At 40.2% G+C, this 23,891-nt stretch overlaps 1 protein-coding gene across 2 annotated transcripts in view; it reads right to left on the bottom strand.

Annotated features, from left to right (window-relative positions):
* The window catches only part of LOC146752343 (cytosolic carboxypeptidase 4-like), a 203,820-nt gene that overhangs the window by 61,316 nt on the left and 118,613 nt on the right, over positions 1-23,891 (bottom strand). The window contains exon 3 of one of the 2 annotated variants that reach the window (XM_085531960.1): positions 2,531-2,660. The exons of the other annotated variant lie outside the window; for it this stretch is intronic. Coding sequence (XP_085388086.1) covers positions 2,531-2,660 — 130 coding nt within the window. The remainder of the gene's footprint in view (positions 1-2,530; positions 2,661-23,891) is intronic. 2 annotated transcript variants of the gene reach the window in all.

The raw sequence follows: 23,891 nt of genomic DNA, 5'->3' as shown, positions 1-23,891 counted from the left end.
CAAGCCTTCCATATTAGTAAAGCATTGTAAAAGCCAGGCTCTGTAACACCACTATTTCATGCCATGGGATGAATCCATGACTGCCACCCACCTCCACAGCAGAGAAGTCAACACTACTGGAAATGTTTCCATTCCATTTGTGTATCATATATACCTACATTTTAATTAATTTTACTGAGCACTGCAGTTATTCTCAATGTTTATGACAAATCGTTTTGTTTTTGTTTTTACAATGCATTCTTCTGCTCTATTTTTATTCTACAGAGTAGCTCAAGCCTCACCACTCAGCCAAGACAAAACTGTATTTTATAGTTGCAGCACCCAATGAAGAACTTTCCTTGGGTTAAGCCTGGGCAACCACAAGGTAAACTTGAGACCTACCCACCCCTTTTTTCTCTCTATCCTTCTTGTACAGCTGTGACACCAACACACAGTCAAATTCCAAGTCTGGTGTTCACTGGGGTATGACTCAAGACACACATGCAAATTTTTATCTATTTAAAGTAATGTGCCAGCACTGAGCACCACAAAGGTAAGGACTGCTTTCAAACTCAAAAACAATCCCCCTCATGACTCACAGAATCAGGAAGCTTTTAAAACAAAGGAAAAGCAAGACAGAAAATGGATGCAAATACTCTTTTTTTTCCTTAGTAGCTTCGTGAGAGGACCCAATCTCAGACTGCTGAGGTAGACACGTTTAGGATGCTTTGCTCACAAAAAGCTATGTACTTGCAGTCAGATTCTGTTTCCAACCTTGATAGAATATCTCAAAAAGCAAACACCGCTTTGTGTCTCCTGGTCCCTAACAGCATCTTCCTGTCCCCTCCAAAAGTAACTTGCTCTTTGCTGCAGCTTGATCCCTCTGTAAGAGCTACACTTTTCCTGTTGCATCCTGCAAGTGCACTGTCAACTGTAATTCACAAACTGCACATTTCCTCACCACGAATGCTCAAGGGGAAAAAGCAACATCTCTTTCCCCTTCAGTCCTAGCTGCTCCCAAGCTTAGCTCTCTGATACTCCCGCTGCTCTCAGTTGAAAAGAAACCACCCTCAGTGGAGAGTTGCAATACTACAGCGTATCCAGCCCCTTCTTTTACTAGGGTTTCCAAAACCAACAAGAGAAGCAAAAATAAATAAACAAATAAAGCACTTAGATGGCTGTTTTCTATGGCTGAAGTTACCAATTAAAATGTTGGTTTGAAAGGCCGCTAACTTTAAAGTTATTTCCTTTTCACTTTCAAGAAGCTTTCCTTTCCTTTGAAGAAACTGCTTGCGCATCCCCAAGATAAATTAAACTAATTCACTCCACAGAAATCATTTGGCTATCAGTGAAATTGCCTTCATGGCATCTTGGCAGTGAGTGCAGGGCAGAAGAAATCCAGCTTCTTCTGGAGTTGGGAAAAGACATTTGCGAGCATGTATAAACCAAAATCAATGTACTCTTCAAAGGCAAAGAAAAAATCAGTTTACCACGTCTGACATACTGCCTGTGAGTGAGAGACATGATACGATCAATAGTCTTACTTCACTCAGCAAGATGAAAACTTCCACTGGGCGCATGTTCAACTTCATGCATCTGGATGTGACAGGGATGGTTATGATAATTTTAAATTAAAAAGGCCCAATACGATTAGCACAATAAAACAAAACTGATCAGATGTAGCTCAAAACCCAAAGAAAATGTAGGTGGAATAAACTCTCAGATACAAGCTGAACTTCCAGTAGATTCCTTGGAGTGCAGAGCTCGATGTCAGGGCTGTCATTTAGGCCAAAAATAGCATATTTCCACAAATATTCACTTAAAGAAACTCACAGACATTTTCACCTTGTCTGAGGATTTTCTCATCAAGACCAGAGTGAACAGTGCATCTTAGGACATTTCCTGCCTAACTGGGGCTATAAGAAGCCAACTTGCTGTTCCATCCACTTCCATTCTGTTCATCAACATTTGAAACCATCAGTGTTTTTTTTTTATCCTGAGGTCTCAGAACTATTCATTCTGTTGGGCATCAAGACCGAACAGATGGGGACAGATCCCAGACATATGCCAGTAGTATCACCCCTCATGAACTTCCGGTAGTTCCCCCAAAAAGTCATTTTCTTCTCACTGAAGCAGCAGAAAAGTTCAACCATTTTGAAAGCTAACTTGTGTTTCTCTGATTGCACAGATTGCTCCAGTTTGGGCTTTTGCATGATCCATTCAGACTATGTCTTCACAGAATTTCTCCTGTCATTGCCAGAAAGATAACAATAACTTACTAACAATATCTAGTTTAGCTGAAGTACTTTGAGGATACTAAGGAGCTGTAAGGAATTTGTATTCACTCTGCAGGTGCACGAAGACTCTGAAGTTTGGAGTTGGTTAGAAGATTCAGTAGATAACCCAAGACTTTCAAAAACACCCCACAATGATGAAAGTATAGCGGTATAGTATGCTTTCCACATCTCTAACCATAAAACAGGGCTGTTGACACAACTGCAATAATCCATCTGCGTGCAATAACCCATAGAAGATACAGGGAGTTACTCACCACAGGGGCCCGGTTGATGCTGCGCAGATAATACAGAAGACCTTTGGTGTGGTAAATTGTTGGATGGAGCTGAGAACTGGGAGTCAGCCACTGCCTGTTCAGATCATCTCCACTCAAGGAACAACGGTGGCTGAAATCACAAAGCAACACATCACAAACAAAAGTTGATTCCAAAGAGTTCCTGATTCTGGCAAGACCTGGCACAAAGATGGGGAATGCCAATTAAAACACAGATCAAAGACTTTTAACACTGGGTTGGAATGAATCAACAGTCGGTACATTTCAGAGGTGCGTACCACCATGCAGATTTTATCATCCCCTTTCCTTCCAGAATTCAGACAGTTACAGCCCTGAAAATAAATGCAGATTTTCCTTTACTTAAGTACATACACAATCAGGACCACTTACAAACAAAATTACCTTCGGAAACGCTCTAAATTCTGCGCTATCTACAAAACTCACCCAGCTTACGTGCACAGCAAAGGCTTCTCAAAACCTCCACAGCAAATAAGTACATCCAACTCCTACTCATTCTAATTGAAGACAGGTGCTTGAATCTCTTCGACCAGCCTGAAATATGTATGCACTTAAATGAGATGAGCTGGATATCTCATTTAAGCTCCTCCGCTCATGAGAAATGTAGCTATCTGAAGCACATCAAGAAGATCTTGATGCATGCTACATCATTATGTGGAACAATTACCTAGATTCACTGCAAAGACTGGATAAAAAGCTAAATAAGGATCCTAGATTTGCACTGAGAAAGTGTTTTCATTAGTTGGATTGAAAATATTCTGCTCCTGACTCAGTGATCAGTGAAAAAATCTGCAGGATATTTGATTGTAAGGAGCAGCACATCATTGTACAATTTTGCAGAATCTGACTAATTTCCCTCATTAGTGATTGTGTGCACTGCAGAGCCTAATTATTGTAAGTACTGGACAAATTTCTACCTACAGAGTTACATCCAGCTTTGCTGTTCCAGCCTCCTAGTCACAGAATAAGTACAGATGTATTCCTGGGGACACAATCTGGCGGTCTGAAGATAGAATCTCGCATTGCAACCGGGGTGCATTGCATCCAGCGTTATCAGTGAGCCTTGCAAATAATGCTTGCAGAAAAAAGGTCTTAAGGCTGGAATACTTCAAAAAATACTAGATACAATGGAGAACTGGTTAAGAAAGGAAAACAAAGAAACAATAAAATCCACTAAAAATGTCATACGTTTCTAATGGAGAAAAACAAGGTCTCTGATGCCATCTTGGGGTTTCTGGCAACATCACAAGACTCATTCTGACTTTACTCTAGTTTCAGTGTTACCTGAATTCCCTTTTTTCCTCATAACCCACAGCTGCTACATTGCTCATTCTGAAAGCTGAAAAATATTGCCAGTAACAAAAGCATGAGAAGTCACTGAATGCTTCTACCAAATATTCTATGTAAAAACATGACCGTTTCTGTTATGTTTCTTAATAGCCCTTCAGGCAAAGTTACCTGCAGGCTCACCTTTCCTGACCTGCAAGAGAACAGATGCTCAGCTGAGATTTACAAGTGTATTTCTGCCAAGAACTTGTGTGCATACACAGTTTCCTTCCAGCAGGCGTAACTCCATTCTAAAAGTCACTAAACAAAAAGCCAGTTTGTAAATATATATATAAATTATTCTTCTTTCTGAACACAAGAAGAAATTAGATGTTCTCTTAGAAAAGGAGGCAAGAAAAACTAATCGATCCTGTTGCATTGCAGTGTTTCTCATTGCAGCATTAGATTCTGCTATGGACTGTGGTCTGGAATGTAGGGCTGGTTCACAAGCACATCTTGTACACAGCATGCTGACATGTTCATAGGTCACAGTACCCTCACTCTTCAGTCTTTACTCTGCCCATGTTGCAATTTACCAATTCCATCATTCTGATACAAAAGGAGGTTCTTCCTAGAGGAGACTCTATGACAGTTCAATTGCCCCATGACATTCACAGGCTAATTTATAATGGAAGGAAGGTAAAATCTCACCAAGAAGGCAAGAACTGGGAGGCAGAGTTCAGTTTTGTCCTCCAGTGATTAGTATCTTCGCTCATTCGAATGACCTTTAGATATTAGCCCTCTGCCTGGCAGCCTGTAGCCATAGCTCTGAAGGAGATGCAGAACTTTAATTAAATTATGAGACACTGATTTTTCCAACCTCGCTCACTCCCTCTGACCATACTGTTATAGGCTGTTTATTTTTGGAGATCCCCACCAGCTCTGTTCCCTTGCTCCTTTCCTCCTTCTCTTCCTCTCCTAATAGCGATGACATTCGCAGATAATGGTTTTGTCCGTTATGCTCTGCATCCAAGGGTGAAGGTAAAATATTAAGCTGATCTCAAGTGCTGATAGCAAATAAAGAGACTGGAAAGCTGAGACTGGCTTTCTACATTTGGCAAGATTTAATGAAATTCACTTCTCAAACCAAAGGCATTTCTCACAACGTAGTTCCAAGCTACTGTATTTGCTTTAAGTGCTTTATGTCTTCTCTCCTTTGCAGCATTAGTGAGACTACGTGACAGCCTGGATGGGACTCCCAGCAGCTCAAACCAAGTGATGAAAATGTTTGCCACAAGGAATTCCAATAGAGTAAAGGAAACCCCAACTCTACCTCTAAACAGATTACCCGTAATTAAATTGTATTTCTCTTGCTCACAAGTCTGATGCTTTGGATTGAACTTCTGTTATAGCTCTACCTCCTTTTCTACCTTTAAACAGTTCTTTGACGGGGGTCAGCATGTGGGACAGCTGTTAGCTGCCTCCTGGGGTACTGCTTGACTACCAGAGCACAGAAAAAAGGAAACTATTTGCTCCTTTGTTCTACATAAGAACTGAAGTGGCTCCATTAAACGTTCGGCCACAACCTTTGAGATACACGATCCATTAGTGCTACTGTAGAAAGGATCAGTTCCACAATTTGAAGTAGTTTGTGCAAATATCACACATCTCTCCCACCAATCAAGACCAAACACTTTTGACCTTCTCCTCCAAGCAGACTCTGGGGCTGTAACGTTTCTGTAAGTAGTTCTAGAATAACTCAGGAAAAGCCACAGAGCTGGTAGAAGATGGGACCCTCAAAGCATAACTAAGGTGTTCTAAAAACGTACGTAGCCAGAAAACACTGCCACAGTGATCCACAGCAAAGCACCCAGCACTCACAACTGTCTGAGGAAAGAAACGCTTGGGTTGTCTGCCTTTCAGATATACTAGTGCCATGCAGCCCTGGAAAATGAACAGAAAGTAGTCAAGCCCACACCCTGAAGCAAAGATTTGATGGAACACGCTCAGCTCTCCTGTGACTGGCTGTGAGCAAAGAAAACTCAACCACAGGTGAATTTGTTGATGACTGTTGGTTTCAAATATCAGTACACATCATCAGTAATACTCCTGCACCTCTGCAAGCCGCACCTCTAAAGATGTATAAAGGCAGGTAGTCATTCTGAACTGCAAATGGGAGAACTACTCTAAAAAAGCCAGATCCTTAACATCTCAAATTGATACACCACAGTCATAAAGATGAGGTTGAGTTTTCTCTTCTGAATACACAGGCAGTAAATGCACTTCTAAGAGAAGCATTAGACCTTGCTCTGAAGGCAGGGACACCTCACAGAGAGTTAATGAGAAAGAGGTTAAGTTGCTAAAGCACGGACCTATTCAGTTAAAAACAGAATGATATTTTAAGTCTGTTTGCAATTTTAAGACCTTGCTTTTAATCTTGTACCTCGAAGTCTGACATCAAGTTTTAATGAAGATTCATCCTCTTTTTTTCTCTCACCCTTAGGTCTGCTTGGTTTAAGAGCAAAGCAAAAGATCCCTGAGCGCCTCAGCTTCCAACTGTACTGAATTCTGAAATGTCTTTGGACTGGGAGACATGAACTAGTCCTAACCCAAGGCTGATATTGTCAACAGAACCCTTCAGTTGGCTGCTGTAAGACTGGTTCGATGCCCTGCATGGAAAGAAAAATGAGAGGAGGAAAAAGAGAGAAGGGAACACATGGGGAGGAGAGGGGAAAAAAGAAAACAAACACCAAAAAACAAAACAAACCAAAACAAAAAAAAACCACTAAAACAAAAGGGAAAAGGAAATATGAAATAAAGACATGGGGGGGATAAATGTAATGCACAAGATATTAGACCAGGAAGAAAGCGAGAAGTGGAAAGAGAGGAAAGTCACTTTTTAAAGAAAAGATGTTGCTGTGCTTGGAAGATAAAATGATTCAAAATCTCCTGTCCATTACAGATAAATGGAAAGACAGGGCCCATCATATCAAATGAATGATGTCAGGACTGATAATAACAGCACCTGGGGCACAGTGAACTATGAAATCTAAAGGGATGCATTGTGTTTGATATGTAGAGAGCAACATCACCATTCACTGTGCATCTTAAAAGCAGACAGCAGTACCAGCACAGGATAAGAATATCTATAAAGGAAAGTAGGCACAAGTAAACATCAGGATGCCGTTGAACAGCGTGTGGCAGCCTCAGACAGACACAGCATGCTGGACTTATAAATAACTACTGCTTACCCAGGATGGAAGCAAGAGGAATATTTGCATTAAGGTGTTTTGGTCTTGCAATTAAGAAAGCTCAGATCAACCTGAGATGTGAGTACATGTGGAGAGGGCAGGTGGAATCGTGAATTTTCTTGATTGTTAACCTTTTCAGAGAACAAGGCAGTGATGTTGGAAAGCAGCAGAACCAGTAAAGCCCTCCCTCATAATTAAAAGGAAGATGTGACAGAAATAGAATTATTTTTTTACAGCCTGAAGTCCATGCGCTGGAACTGACTACATTCACCATACATTTATTCCATGGAGATGCTCATCCAATGCCATCTAGTCGTTGCATTACAGCATTGCCCTGCGATGTCTATGGTCATTCTAGAAACAGGAAGCCCCCACAACAACAGCAATATTGGAGGCTTTAAACTGTGTGCAATCCAATGAAACACCAGCTTATGGCAACTAACAGTCTTCCATTTTCTGAAATATCTGCCTTAATTGCATTAGAGAAATGTTGAAGTACTGAGTACTGCTTCGTAGAGCTCTTCATATAATCCATTTCATTTTATAGCAGATAAAGATACAGATAAGCACTACAGGACTCTACAGCTGGAATCAAAGATGGGGAAAAAGAGGGCAAGGTGTTTTCCTACTGTGCTCTGGGCTGCATCATTAATTTCATAGTGAAACTTCTTTCCCATCATTTAAGTGAGCTGCTTAAAGTTCCCTCTGGGATACCTCACTTGGGCATCTTGGCAAGCCACGGGGTTTCACTGAAGAAATGTGATCCCTTCCCCATTTACTTCAAGAAACAAAGGGGGCAATGTTCTTTCTTTGTTCAGGGATTGAAGTTACCAGATTTTCATTTGTTCACAGTGAAATATAGGTGAATATCTGCAAGGCATATATACAGGCACCAATGACCAAAGCAGTTTCCATCCACATTACTGCAGCTAACATTTCACTACTGATCATAGCTTATCTCTTAGATGACACTCGTACTATCTGGCTGCCAACCAACTGAACAAGGCCACTGGAAAGATCCTGACCACTTTAGACCACTGCTGCTCAAAGACTTTTCCATTTCAGCACAGATTAATGAATCCATGATGCGTTGTACTTCCTCTTGAGCAAATGGTGTTCTAAAGCACCACTCCATCAGCTTCTTCTTGCCTACCCACATCAGAGCATTGATGCTAATTAGCATAACGAGCCTTCAGAGTTTCACCTTCTACATCTGACTGATTTTTTTTACAGTGGACAATTCTTCCTTCCCAAGATAAATGATTTAGTCTGTGCTTTCTCCTTTTGGTCCGTGTAACTGTGTCTCTGTCCTTGTTCTGATAGGAGAGTTCCTTTTCTCTCAGCGGACACATTTCATTAAGCCGCACTTTGTCACAAACCAGTTAGACACAGAATGAGATCTGCATCATTCCCAGCTAACACTGTCAATGTCATAATCAAATGAGACAAGAAGTTCACATGACCTACTGAAAAGGTGAGTTAACAGCCTTATCACAGCTAAACTACCTCCTCAGTTCCACATGAAAGGACGCTCATCAGATTTCTACTATTTTAGCTGCAACAACAGTAACTATCAAATATGAGAACAAATTCACCTGCAGTTGGTGACACTTTGCACTGTCATTTATGAGGAAAATGCAAGTTATGATGATCTGTACTGTTTTGTGGAGGAGTAAATAAGGATTCAGGAAGCACCTAAAAACTGAAAGTTTCTTGACACCTACCATGAGATTGAGTCATCTTTAGACCCTTTTTGCAACAACTTCAAATACTTTCTCACTGGTAAGAAAGCCCAAAACAGAATTTTTAGTCACTAGTTCTGACTGGAAAAAGTAATTTTCAACTCAAGATTTTTCTTTTAACAAGTACCTGCTTCCTGCTGGAAATCATAGCTTTTCCTCAGCTCATTCTCTTCAAAACTTGGAGTTTTCCATCAAAACTTCAAATTGGCCAGTTCAGAATGTTAAACTGTTTAAGAGATGCCCTCAGCATATGGCAGAATATGTGCACTTAAGGATTCTAAGGTACTCATTCTTCTCTGCCAAAGCGCCTCTTTGTCTGGGCCACGTGTCCTACAACACAACTTAAAGCGCTGACAACACTAATTCAGTAAGATGCACAAATTAAGATGCAGCAGGGGAGGCAGGTGAAGCCAGGACAACGGGACAGCCAAGCAACTCCCAAATGGCACTGCAATGACATTTCCAAATGGAAATGATGTTTTTAAATGGGAAGATTTGGCTCCAATTTTGACTATTACTCATTGAAAAGCTTAAGTTTACCATGGGGAGAAAACAGTTCTTTAAGACAGCCTCATCCTCCTACAAACTCTTTCAGCAGATCCTAATTTTGCAGGCACAAATATTGAAAAGTGAAGACACTCATGCAACAAGGTAGCAAATCAGTGAAAAATTAAGACCAGAACCAGAGGTTTCAAGACAAAGGACTGAATAACTAACATTTTACTTTTGAAGTAATGTCCTTCAGCCTGCTTCTAAGTCTTGCATTGTTCACTTTCTTAATTTAAATATGGTTTACATTCATATACCTGAAGAAAGGTTCTTAACTGACTTAAGCTAATTGCTCACATATGGATTGCATTAATTGAGTTGATTTAAATATCGGGTAGTTATATCAGTGCAATCTCCATATACAAATGAACACTAAGAAATACATTTTCCAGATGACTGTTCTAAAATTTAAACCCAACTAAGTGACACATAAGAGCAAAGTGTGGCATCATAGATCAATAATAAGAACTACAAGCAGAGCCTTGCGTAGAGGCCAAGAATAAAAAATAAATAGAATGTGCAGAGATACCTTCAGATCTGTTCAATTTTCCTAGGATCCTTATGCAGCCCCATAGTCCAGTAGGTAGCACTCATTCCTACAGGCAAGAGCGAACTGAAGATGTTAATTAGAATGGGAGGAAAAGACCTCAGAACAGATGCTACGAATCAGAAATATTCTGCTAATAAGTTATAGAATAATTGGAGTAATCCAAAAACATTGTCAGTGAGTGCTGAAGAACCGTTGCACTTTCGTTTTAGTAATGAGAGTAATGAAACAAACACTGCACAAGGACTGTGGTCCAAGATATTATGATACAGTTCCCTTCTGGACCATCACTAACATCATCCTGGTCTAATCATGTTCAGCATCATCTAAAAGGTTTTGTCCAGCTTGTAACATCCCGCTTCCTGCTAGTCATTGATCAGGACATTGTGCGCCTACCTCAGAAGACAAACCAATTTTGGAAACCTAGAGTCCCTTTTCAGTTTGGGGCCTGCAAAGATCTGTGTATCAGACTTGTTTCAGCAAACTGACAGCAGCACGAGCAGAGATCTCAGTACATGAGACTGTGATGTGATTTATGCTGGAACTGACTGCAGGTTGACATATATGAAGACATACTATACTTCCTCCGTCAGTAAATTAGAGTACTGACAAAGCACCATTACCAGAAATATGCTGAGCGGTAGCTTATGAAATAACACAAACCCAAGAACACAGTTTGTCAACCACCCTCTCCATGGCAGGCACAGTTAAAGAAAGTAACACTAGACTTTGCTAATCACTCACATTGGAGGAGCTTTCCCTTCTTTCTTCCTACTTTTCTCCCTTTCTTTTTACAGTCACGCCTTAAAACCAATATGATTGTGATCATATTGCTACTGATGCCTACAGCTCCACTGGAAATGCCCGCTATAACAGGATATATACACTGTTGTGTGACGATGCCTACTAACTTCACAGGCTACTTGCATGACAAATACAATCTCCCCGCAATGAAGTAATAATTCCTCACAGGTTACTCAGCAATCATATACATGAATGCAAGCTTTTCCCCTTTCTGAACACAGAATTTCCAGCTCTGCCTGCCTAGTCCACTGAACAGTCACGAATTCCTATGAAACAATTTGATTTCTTTGCAATAAGTGTTCCTTTCTGTAGAGATAAGCAATAGTTACAGATCAGGTCTGTTTGCAATACAGTTTCCATGTCAAAATAGGAAAAAAAGCCAGAGCAAAACACTGAAAAAACAACAAAAGACTTATTTTCAAGTTATGCATTCCACCTGACTCTGAAGGGAAATGCATGTCTTCTATTGAACTAGACACGCATTCCATGCATCCTCAGAGATCAGGCAACCGCTGCTCTACCATCACTAGAAAAGCATCTGAGGGACTGATCTGTCACTGAGCAGAGTGAGCAGGCACAGATAAGTAAATCAGTTTGGGGTTATATCTGCAGATGCACTAAGTTGTTTTATTTACTTTCCCCCTATGCTTATGCACTACATGACTTCAAAGCTCAACTGAATGCTAATTCTGATACGAAAAGATGCACTAAAACAAATTGCACTTACGTAACTGCTCATCCAAGCACAGTGTCTCTGGGCACTGCACAATAGTAAAGTTAAACGAAGCATTCAATACCCACTTATTAAAATAAAGTATTCACTGGAGAAACCTGATGGGCTTGTAAATGTCTGCAAAACATTCAGGAAAAAAAAAAAAAATTAAAATATCCATATAAAATGCAGTAACTGATAAAATCGCTATAAAACAAAACAAAACAGACCCAATTCTCCAGGGAAACTCACATAATGGTGAGATTGGGCCAAGTGTTTAAGAGATGCCACGCAAGTGGTAAGTAAAGCTGGCACAGAAAAGTGAGGGCGCATAGAGAAAAATGAAGACTCCTAAGAAAAAGGATTTGAATTTGAGGGGAGATCTGCCTTAGAAACCAGGGCAAACACATTAAGTGCAGCAGTTTTGCTGGAAGATTCTAGTGGAAAAAAACAAAAGTCAAAGAAAAACTAGGACAGTAGATAGGAACAAATGTAAGCGGTTCTTATATACTTATGTGAGCAGAAATCTAAGCTGTTTTTTTTTTTTCCATAGCAATTGGCAAATTTTAATTGGGGGCTCGTACGATCAAAAAAAAATCCCTCTTGAAACAGATTTGTAAAGTGAAGTTACTTGAATTCTGAAATAAATGACCTGATTTTTCAAAATATGGAGCTACTCATCACTGCCTATTGAAGTTCAATAGAATTGCAAGCACTCAGCATCTTCCAAAGTCAGGAAATTCTTAACTAGCTTCCTAAAACATATTGGATCAGGGCAACTAATTTATGGTCCTTACTATTCGTTTTTATCTCTGTTCTTCAATTGAATCAGGAAGCTTTACGTATCAGAATATATCAGCAATATTCTAGAATGGAGGACACAGAACTTTTCCAAGTATTTTGGTGAGTTTCTGCATAGCTCTTCCTTCCCTTCCCTTGTTTTTAATGTATTGAAGTAGAGGAAAAATCTCTTGAAGGGTAATGAATTAAGGATATTTGGGCATCAATGGGTTTGAAGACACTTATGAAGAAAATCAATGATCGGCATCCAATTCTGGTAATAAAGCACTTAAAAAACTTTCAGATTAGAAGCACTGTCCTGCGTCAGTGAGTCAAAACCTCAGGTTCTGATCAAAAGCTGAAATAACTCACGACATAGCAAAGGGCAGCACAGTAAGCTCTCTCATTTAGACATGGAGAAAAGGGTACAAGATAAGAACACTAATAGGACCACTGGATCATTATAGCTCTTCTACTTCAAAGGTCCATGTTTAAAAGCTGATACAGTGCCACTAAACAACATGTGTCTGCTGGCTGCTCTACATGCTCAGTCACTAAACAAGGAGTAGGACCATACTGTCTACCTTTACTTAAGTTAACGACCGAGCACTACAGTTTTCTTCTCTCTAATACGAGAAACAGTTTTCATCACCTCATGGGTAAAGCAGGGTTTGCCCATGATTCTATGTTTTAATTCTTGATGGACCTTCCAGACCTAACAGGTGAATAACAGTACTGATTTATTGCTAAGTGCATCATACAGGGCAATACTACTTATGCCACGAAGGAGAAATTGTGCTAAGCACCAACTTTAAACCAAAAGAGCTTCAAAACTGCCTTCTAAAGACCAATATTTCATCACTGCAAAGAAACAACCTTAGACGCAACTTCCAACCATATTTTTCAGTGGAGGGCATCCATAGCATTTCTATCCACAGAATGACATGGAAGGGAAGTACAGGGGAATAAAATTCTCTGTTTGAAGATGGATTTGAAACAGAAACACGCCATGTGCTTAGAATCATAAATAGAGGCAGGAAGGCTAACGAGGCTCTGGAATATTTCTGATGTTATCTGATAGTGTTTTTCTTTTCTGAATTTCTCCAGGACTCCTTGTACTTTGAGCTATCCCGCCCCTCTCAGACCCAGGAGAGATTAAAGACTCAGCTGCATAACATTTAATCAATACCGATAAGCTCATAGAAATATCCTCTACAAAAATCAATGTGCAAATTCAAGTAGGCCATTCTGATCAACTGGAATAAATGTTGCAAATTATTTTGACCGTGGCTGTAAAAACACTGAGGAATAAACACCAACAAAGGAAAGACCTTAAGATCTAAGTTATCTTTCTCCTATATATATAAACAACGTAGTTCAGCTGTTACTGTTTGAATTTAGGTAAATTAGTGCTTTCTCAGCTTCTTATCTTTATAGTGTATTTGTAAGCAAAGTCATTGATTGCCTGAAGCAGAAGACCTAGAAAAAAACTTCAGCCTTCCACCTTTCTTGAACAACTTAATTCCAAATATATATAATTAATAGTGCTATATAGTGCTGTGAAATGCTAAATATCTTTAATTCTTCTTAAGGTGTAACACTTTTTTAACCTCCTCACAGTCTGAGCAGCAGTTCCTTAGTGGTGGATAGCGTGATAGACGCTTATCTCTAGCCCTGAGTGCTGCAAAATACCAGGAACAGAAAGCTAACAGAGATAGCAACAAGGTAAAAAGAAAGAGGAAGAACTAGGCCTTATAGAGCTCGTTTCTCACACAGCAAATCTGTTGGCCCCAAAATTATGCTCATTGAGTGGCAGCACTGAATGTATTTCTCATGGTATGACTCCACAGCTGCAAAATCCCAGCTGCAATTAAGGAACTGCGGGGCTGGATGTTCCATCATTTTTATATGTGCAGGCACTCCAGCGGTGGCTGTGGCAGGCTGCAGCTGCCTGCTCTCAGCCCCCAGCTGCTGCCTCGCAAAAAAGGCAGTAACTGCAATTGTGTGCAAACGTTAGGAAAACACAAATTTTGTGGGTGTTGGAATGGTTCAAAATTGCTGAGCATTATTTCATTCTAGCGCTTCCCAGCTCAGTCAGGTGAATAGGACTTGCTTGGAAGATATCACAAGAACGTGGTTTTACGCCACTGGAAGAGGTGATGAGGTGACCTCCTAAGCATAATGGTTTCAAACAGAAAGATAATAGCTGAATTTCAGAGTAGACACATCTCAGAGGAAATCCTCATGACTCCAACTTTGAGCAAGTTTCCAATGATTACAGAACATGCAGGTGCCTTTTTCTCTTGTTTATCTGTTAGGGTTTTCCTGTCTATGTGGCATTGAGTACTGATTGCTGTCTAAAAGAGTAGCTGTGTTGGATGGTTCACAGATACTAGGGACAAATTAACAGCCTGACAGTTACATGCAAAAGTACAGACTTATGTCTTCTTCCTCAATATTATGTCATACTTGATGAGAAATACTTCTGAATATACCCTTTAGGGTGCATGCACCTCCTTCATCTAGCTTACGTCTAAGATAATTCCATCTGAAGATGCTGGCAAAGGTGGAAGAAGCTAAGATACTTTTGCATGATCACATATTCAATAGCTTTGCTTCACTGTGGCATCTGGCTGAGCCCTTCCCAACTCTCCCATACTTTCCCTTCACTAAGTCCATCGGTGGTTCAGATGCATTGCCATTTTGAGTTCAGGGAAATGATTTAGCAGAGGGTTGTTAGAAGAACTGAAGCACTGCCATTGCTTCAAATAACATTCCTGCTGAGGTCATAGATGTGACTGAAAGTTGGCAAAGGGAAGAGCAAGGAGAAGAACCCTTGAGGCACTCGAAGCAATGATACCACTGACAAGCTCTCCGAAGAGAGAGCTTTGCTGCAGCAGTAATATGGGAGATGCCATTTGAACAAAGGAATAATAGAAATCAGTACAGTCAAATCATGTGTCTTTTAAGTTGTAGTTTAGTCAACTACGTTTTCAAAGTATTATTTACACGCACATCCCAGGATTTCATCAAATGCAAAGTATATCCACTGATTGAATGGTCACAATCCCTTAATGGCAATCAAAGAAGAGAGATGTTTGAATTTTAGTTTCTTACTGATTTATTATTATTATCTAGCTCTCTGCTTGCAACTGCAAATATCCCTTTGCTGCTCCATTAACCTGATCACTTATCTATGTTTCAAACTACACTCAGAATGTCCACACAGAAAATATCCACACTACATTTGGAGAAGATGTGCCTTGCATTTATGCATGAGATCATGGGCTACATTTTAATGGATACTTAACCTGGGCTAAAAATCAGCTAGCACTGTAAGGAAGGACTCTGGTCACATCCCACCAAGTACTGAATACCAGTAGATGACTCATGCACAACCAAAACCATAGTGCCATAGAGTGGAAGGGTCAGTTCATCTGCCATTTACCCTGAGTCAAAAAAGCATCAGCACAAACAAAAAATGGAGCAGGGAAACTCACCCCAGGCTTGGGCTAAGCCAGATTATCAGAGGTGGTTTCCTGAACAGCAAATATATATCCTCTAATATCCTCTAACAGAGCACACTTGTGTACACATCAGGTCCTAGCAAAAGTTGGAATGGCAAGAAAGCATCGGTACATCCCTCATTTCTGTTGTTCCCAAAGGAAATGGTCCCTTATCATCACTATCCTCACATACACAACATTTGCTACTTGTTTTTAGCAGTGATGAAGTTTTTGTTTTATCTGCTAGCAGTTGTTTCAGCCAGATGTTTCACTGAGAGATTCTGACTGGTTGACAAATAAAGTTTACAGTTTCTTAAGGAAGATAAAAAAGGAAATGGGGGAATTTACACACCACAATTGGGTTACACTACCAGTAACGCTACCAGCCTGCAAACTAATTTCACTTACTACAGCAGAGCAATGGTAGATCTACAGCAGAATGCAGGGGAAGCAGAATGCAACCATAAGCCACTGCCCCTTTATTGACCAATTTCCCCATCATGCTGATGGCACTAGAGATGCTTCACAGAATGCGACTCAAAAGGCCATCAGTTGGTTTTCCTTAATCATTTCCTGTAACAACGCAAACAAGAAAGTTCACCAACTCAGTATCTTCCTATTTTGTCTGATTTTCCAGCAGAACACGCATTTCCAGTACATTTGTAGGCTCAGAATCTGCCAAAGATATCACTGTTGTCATTCAATGCATTATGGTCCATGTTAAAAGAAGTGATTTCTATTAATAAGAGGAGCAAATGAAAATAAATTACTTAGAGCCAAGTCGTAGAGATTCTTATTCCTTCAGTTTCTGGATATAAGATGATCTCAGTAAACAGATCAAAAATGTCATTCTCCCTTACCACTCATAGCCATTATAACGACTGCCCAGAGCTCCATATTGACACTCAGTGTCGCCTATTGAATATGACTGTAGCAAATGTCAACTTTTGTCCTGTTAGAGTACAACTGTCATGTGATAGATAGAGCTGCCTGTCAATTCCTCACTGTGCTTTTCTACCTTCCTTTCAACTTCCATTACATTGTACGTTTTTAAAGAAAAGATGCCTTCTTTCCAACAACAATAACCATCTTCAGTACACTTCAAAGCCACAGTGAAGAAACGCTTATGGACTGTGAAAAGTATTGCTCAAAGAGAAGCCTCACATTTAGGGGGTTGATCCATCAATGACCTTCAAACACCTGGATGTACCACAGATAGGACACACATCATTCTACATAAACACAATCATCTCTTTCTTAAATGTGCCCCATTAAGAAATATAACCGAAAAATATATGGAAACAATTCATCTTCCCTACCAGACGTTTATCTTTTTAACCACCAGATAGGACTGTATATGAAAAGCAACTTCCTTCTCAAATCCCTACTGGAAGCAATAGGAACACTGCGTTACAATCAGCTCCACACAGGCAAATGTTTTATTCATATCGCACGACTGGAAGAAAAAATAGAAAGAAAGAGGGGAAAAAAAAAAGGCATATACTGGTTAATTTTATCTAAATAAACCCCACAGTGTGGCTTTTAAATGATATCAAGATCTTTTCCTACCCCACTGAGGTACGTTTTACCTATTTGGGATGAGTGGCATCAAATGCAGTTGCCAAGAGTGAAACCCCACAGCTCTTTACAGTAAGTCATGGAATCCAGAGGCCTTTCCACACATCCCGCAGATAAATGGATTATTTAACGTGATTTTTCAAACAAGCGATCAAACCCAATCCCACTTCACTTAACCAAATGAGTTTCAAGGAGGAGAAACAAAGAAATCTACTGCCGTTTTCAAGACTGACAGTTTCTCTTCTCTTCTAGTTCTTCCTCCCACCACCACCTGTTTTGCACAACATGTTACTAATATCGTAATCACTGAATTATTAGACAGAGAATTTACAAGCACCACTTGTTTTTTCCTTGCTGATGAAGGGAAACTGCCACAGCAATGAAAACTACAGATTATATCTTCTAAACTCGGGTCTGAGGAGAGCATAAGCTACACTAACGATTTCTGAATAACAAAACCACTTAACGCTCTCTATTATTTAATATAAAACAGTCCTACATAAGTAATAGGGAAAATATTGTAACAGAATAGGTTAATGGGGAACAAAGCTACTCAAGAAATACGATACAGTCCATTGCATTGAATAGGAATGAAGATGAATTATTTTCCAAATATTAAAGAACTACTAGGACAGAGATTCTATAGTTGACAGCATGGATGGATTCCATAGAGATAAAACTGTGACCATAGGCCAATATCGAGCTATATTTGGCAAAGAACAAAGTAAAGGGTTGGAAAGAGTTCTGGACAGTACCTACCAGTAACGACATGTGATGCTTCAATAATCTCAGTGGATTAGCAAAACAAAAAATGAGTAAAAAAGGAAGAGCAGGAAAGCAGCACACAAAGGGCAGAAGCTGAAGTGCAAACAGAAAGAAAGACTTCTGCTAAGAAATAAAAGACAAAAATAAAAGAGACTCTGAACTGCAAAGAAATTGGGATTTCACTCCCTTTGGGGGCACCTCAAGGAAAGAAAATGTATGCTGAGATAGTGAAGAAAACAATCAAAGATAGGGTAAATATTTACGTTTCTATTCACATAACTGAGAAGGTATAAATGATAAGAAAAACCAACAGCTTGGACCTTGGGGGATTTCTCAGTGCTGTTTTGTTTACACATAGAGAGCCAGCACTTTGCTTAGAGCTTCTTCCATCAGCTTCACTGCAGGGTTACAAACAAGGAATCGGGTCTTTCAGTGGAAAAGATATTCACACTGCACTCCTATGGCTGTGAAGTTTCTGCAGCATGGTGGTTCTGGCTTAAAGTTCATGCTGTAAATCCAAGTAGTGCCACATGCTTATCCGAGTACAATCCAAGAGAAAATGCCAGACAAACTCTCGTTCACCTCAAAGCCCCAGAAAGATAAGAAAAACAGCACACACTTGTCCTTTGACAATACTTCTTTCTCTGTCTTCTGCAAAGTGACACAAATATTGAAAAGAATCTCATTTTCAGTATGCTCCTTGCTACCAAGTATTCTAACACAATTTATGGACTATAATTATAACTCAGGCAGTGAAACATCCAACTACTGAAGACAACAGCTGGTCTCAAATTCATGGCTAACAATACAACCTTATCAGCCCAAAAAAAGCAATTACAGACTACAGGACCTTTAAACCAGAAAAAAAAAATGAAAATCAAAGACCATGGCAGATAAAGGCAGTGTCAGTTTCCAGCCTGGGCTGCCAGCCAATCATTTCTGATTGTAAACCATTGACAACCTGCTCTGCCAGGTTATAAGATACTGGGATCACTCGCCTATTACTGAAGTGCAGTTAAAACATTCAAACGTGACAACAGTAACAGCTCTACATCATGGTGAAAAGGAACTGAGTTTCAAATGATTGAACCAATGCTAATACTGCAAGGAAGGGAACAGCAGCAATGCCTGATACATTATCAAGCATCACTGCCCTTTCTAACAAGGTTTACCTGGTTACAGGTAATAACCGTAAACAGTGATTGCCAGTAGTAGCACGGACCGTAAGTTCTGAAACAGAAGATGCTAAGTGACAGTCCTGCCATCTCCTCTTCTGTGAACCCAATGCATTGGGGCTCAGAACTCTGTGCATCTGAGATGTCAAAGAATTCAATGCCTGGGTCAGAAGAGCACAGTATGTGTTTCACCTGGACTAAACCCTCTCAGATCCGCTCTGGATTTCATTTTTTTAACCTGCTTTATCTTAAATATATAAACTGAAAATCTAATACAACGCTTGCGTGCTGCTGACACCTCAGTGAGTATGAAAGCTAAAGGAACATGGATGGACAGGTGCATGGAGGGTGATGCTCTGCCTCACTCCACGAACTGATTGCCATGGCTGTACATTCTATATGAAACTGAATTTAACATTTCTCCCTGCTTTGCTTGTTCATCTTTTCTCCCAGCTTGATTTTTCTTACTCTTAGGATTTCTTACCCCTTGCTCTACCGTTCCAAGCACTTCTTTTCTCTGTACTCAGCCAGGTCTTCCTCACTGTGACTTCAGCTGTATGCATTAGCAAAATCGGCTGCTTTGATTAGAAACACAGGAGTGGAAGGTAGATAATAGCCCGGTTCTCTACACCTGATCTCCCAGTGAGGGGTCACTGATAGGGGTCAACAGCTGAAATAAGCGTCTCATCACATGAAGAGTTGGTGAAGAAAAAGCTGTACTGTCAAATAAAACAGAGCACAGCAGTGCTAGGAGTTGGAGGGGGTGAAGTTATCTATATATTTAGGCTGGTTTGTGTTTTGCAGATTTTGTTCTGAAGAAGCAGAGCTTTCAGCTCAACAGCAACAGAGCCTGAAGTCCTGTATTTAACTACAGGGCAGAGTCAACTGAGGAAGTTGCAACTCCATCCTCTCAGGAAACAGGCTTGTTAGAGGAGCTATGGAAGGAGCCACTCTGCTACCAAGCCTGCTCCCAAGGAAGCACCGCTCTCATCTTCTAAACAATACGGCTGTGACAATAATCCTGAAGGATTGTTTTTTAAGGCCAGTTCACTGATGGGCTCTGATTAAATTATCTCCAGAGTGATCCATCTGTTGATTGACACTTTTAAAATACCGACCGTCCCAGATCATTTGACACTGGCTACTGATGAATCATCAAGTTAAAGCCTTTACTTTAAATACTACTGTTACGAATGAAATGTGAAATAGTGACATTTGATATTCTGCACCAATTACTACCGCTCATGTGGGCACATAAACACCACTTAAGCGGAGTCAAAATCAGGCTATTAGGGTGCAGGGATCAAAAGAGACAGGCTACTTGTCTTGTCTGGGTTTATAGACTACATAGCTATTGAGGGTCCATTAATCAAGCAGGGAAAAAAACAGCTATTATGGGTACTGCAAAAAGAGATGGTCTAAAGGAGGTTGAAAAGGATGAGTGCCTGTGCCGTGCCATACATTCCTCGCTTCTCTTGAACAGACCCCAGTTCGTGCGTCATTCTGACATAGATTATACAAACAAGGAGGCACTGTTGGGTTAAGGGTGATGAGAGAGAGGAAAATGTTGACAGACTCTCCACCGCTGTGAGGCACAGAGCTGTGAAAGCCTGCTCTGATTCTTAACTTGTATGGTCAAGAAGGGTGGAAGGCGCCTTACAGAGGATATTTCTGTATCAGGTCACGAGAGACAAAGTCTTGTTCCGTCAGCAGTACTTTTTATCCCTTGTATTTATAAGGGCAACAGTACTTACATGTCTCCTGCATATAGGAAAGCGCAGATCACAACTTTTACTCCACTGCATTTCAGAGTCAAAGCAGTCAACAGAGGTTAAAAAAACGCAATAAGAGAACTCTGGGGATTTATTAGCAGCCAGAATCATGCCATCAGTCCAGAACTTGATAATAAATAGCTTTCTTTTTTTTTCCTAAGAAAGCTTAGCTTCTCAACACTGAAAACTTGGTGGGTTTTTGAAGCCTTCTGAATACGTGAGCGAGCTTTGAGAAAGCTTCTTTTGAAGGTAGGGCTCATCCTTGACACAAATGTACAGTGGGGATACCTCAGATATTTGAATTAAATTTGACTTGAAAATTCTGAACTCAAAGCTCCAGAGTCATCAATTCCCACGCAAACATGTACTTGCCAGCTTTCTTATTTTCTCTGGAGCATACCACTGACCCTATTACAGCATCCCCCAGTTGTACGTGCAGCTACTTCTCTTTTCAATGAGACCGTGTTCAGAGGAAGCCAGCATGATGGATAATAGAAGTCCTTTGACATACTGTGTCATTTATCACATAACAGCCTCAATCCTCCTAACAGGGCCTTCTCCATATGTCACTGTCAGCTCTTGTGCCACCCCAATGCATCAAAAAGAAAAGTTTGAATATGAAGCATTGTAATTCCTAAGTCACAGCTCATTGCAGCTTTCCAGACATGAAGAACCATTCTATCTATCTGCCAGCTTGTTTGTTTAATTTTCACTCTGTCTCACACATGTGAGAAATTAAGCCTTCAGTGTAGAAGAAAACCAGAAAAATGTCAGGTCTGGCAGAAAAGAGGAAGATAAAAATCTCCAGTTCCATCAGGAATCCAATGTGACATTTTAAAGTGTAAAAAGAGCAGCCTATGAGCATCAGGTATTAGAAAAATACTGGCAGATCTAAAGAATTCCTTCTCCTTTCCAACCCAGGAAAGAGGTTCTCTAATGGGCTGATGCGAAACTAGAAAGCTTAAAGCAATGCAGATAAGCTCCTGAACTCGGCTGCTTAATGGAGGCATTTCTCAGCTCTTCAAGGGCAAGGAATGGAGTTAAAACACCCAGGAAAGCCTCTAGAGATTACCCAGTAGGCCCTGTTTTGGGCTACCTACAGTAATCAGAAATCACTCTATAATGAAAAATTTCACTGAGTCAGTTCCCAGGTGATTTGTGAAAACATAAGAGGAGACTGGAGCCACTGCTGGGGCCTCAGCTCTGCTCTCTGTAACACTCACATACATTCATCACTCTTTGCGCTCCCTCTCAAGTGTTAAGAGATGACAATCAGACCATGATCCATCCAGGCTCTTTTGCCATTAGTCTGTAGGAATGCAGCCCCATCTCGGTACTGGCTGCATTCACTGACAGTATCATGTTTGTGCTACCCAAGCACAGACTCTCCATAGCATTCATTCAAGAAGATGAGGGCTTCCTTTCAGATCTTCTCTATTTCATTTTCTTTCAGCAACACACAGAACTGGTCCAAGCTTGCATGAACCATTTCACAGACTCATTTTGTACTCGTTAGCATTTCCTGGGTTAGAAAAAGCTCCATCTTACTTTCAGTGATTCAGAACCTCTCAGTGTGAATGGTCTTCAATTCCAAGAATTAAGATGCCATTTGGAATCACAAGTGATTTTAAAATATGATTTGCCACTTCATTAGGTTATTGTTGTGCAGTCTATGTAAATTTCCATTTCATTAAAAAATTTTCAAAAGAATCACAGGCAAATTACAGCTCGAAAATTAGTCAGTAAAACTTCATTAAGCCAACCCTTAATAGGATTATTAATGTGAAAGAACCAAAGATTAATTTCTTCCTCAATGAACATTAACTGACAAAATTCTTACCCTTTGTGGCACTCACAATGCTGCTCTCATGTCTTGATGCCTACTCTAACAGTAGAATCATGGAAGGTATATTAAACAACAGTGTATATTATTATGCTACAATGGATCATAAGTCAGCTGACTCAAAGGTTCCAAATTTCATTGCAAATTTCAGTATCCTCAAGGTTTTGGGGCAGCAACTTAGCATCAGCTCGAACTGTTCTTTTCATCAACTGATCTGATCTTTTCATCCCCCTTATTAAGTATTCACAGTAGATAACTTTATGTGGAGACATTAAAGTTGTGATACAGCAGAGTCTAGCAAGCCCCCAGGAAGCCCATAGGCCAAGTCACTAATAAGCCCTTCAAAGGCCTTCATCCCCCTGTAAGCAGTTTTTTCTCTGAAGCTTCCAGGATGGAGCTCTGAACCAACAATATCAATTCTGTATTCCCATGTATTTCACAGTTCGGTACACAGACAGACTTTTTTTGTGTGGGTATGAAGGGAAAGAAGATAAAAGAAGGATAAATCAGCTAGGGGCAAGTCTTGGTCACTACTCAACCACAAGGCAAAGCAGGGATGAATTCCAACTCACCATGAGAGTATCCTAAATAAGAGTTAGATGGAAATACGAGCTTATGCTACAGGAACAATTAAAGGAGTCAGTCACTAGGAAAAGGAAAACACTGCTGTACTGCTGCTTTGTAGCCACCAGCTCACATTCTTCAGATTACAGCAGAAATATCAAGAGAGGGAAAAAAAACCCTGATAAATCAATACGAGTTTATTACCAAATACAGCAAAATGCTGACAGTACAGCACACAAAACGTATGCTTATTTTCATGCCTAATTTGCACAAGCTCATTCCCAAAGGATGAGCATAATATTCAAAAGTGAGAGCACAAATGGCCATTTAAATGCCTAAACCCCAACTTAACTAATTGCATATAAAAACGTATACGTAACCTCCAAGCAAAACTGCAGCCTTTCAATCCTGATAGCCTGTGTCAAAATGGTCTCCATTACTCTATGGCTGCATACACATTTACACACAAAG

The sequence above is a fragment of the Coturnix japonica genome, unplaced genomic scaffold (genome assembly GCF_054131305.1).
Source record: "Coturnix japonica strain WE unplaced genomic scaffold, WE-NBRP24 Scf046, whole genome shotgun sequence".
In the NCBI taxonomy this organism is placed as follows: Eukaryota; Metazoa; Chordata; class Aves; order Galliformes; family Phasianidae; genus Coturnix; species Coturnix japonica.
The sequence above is the reverse complement of the archived record's forward strand: the minus strand, read 5'-3'. Positions and strand labels throughout refer to the sequence as shown.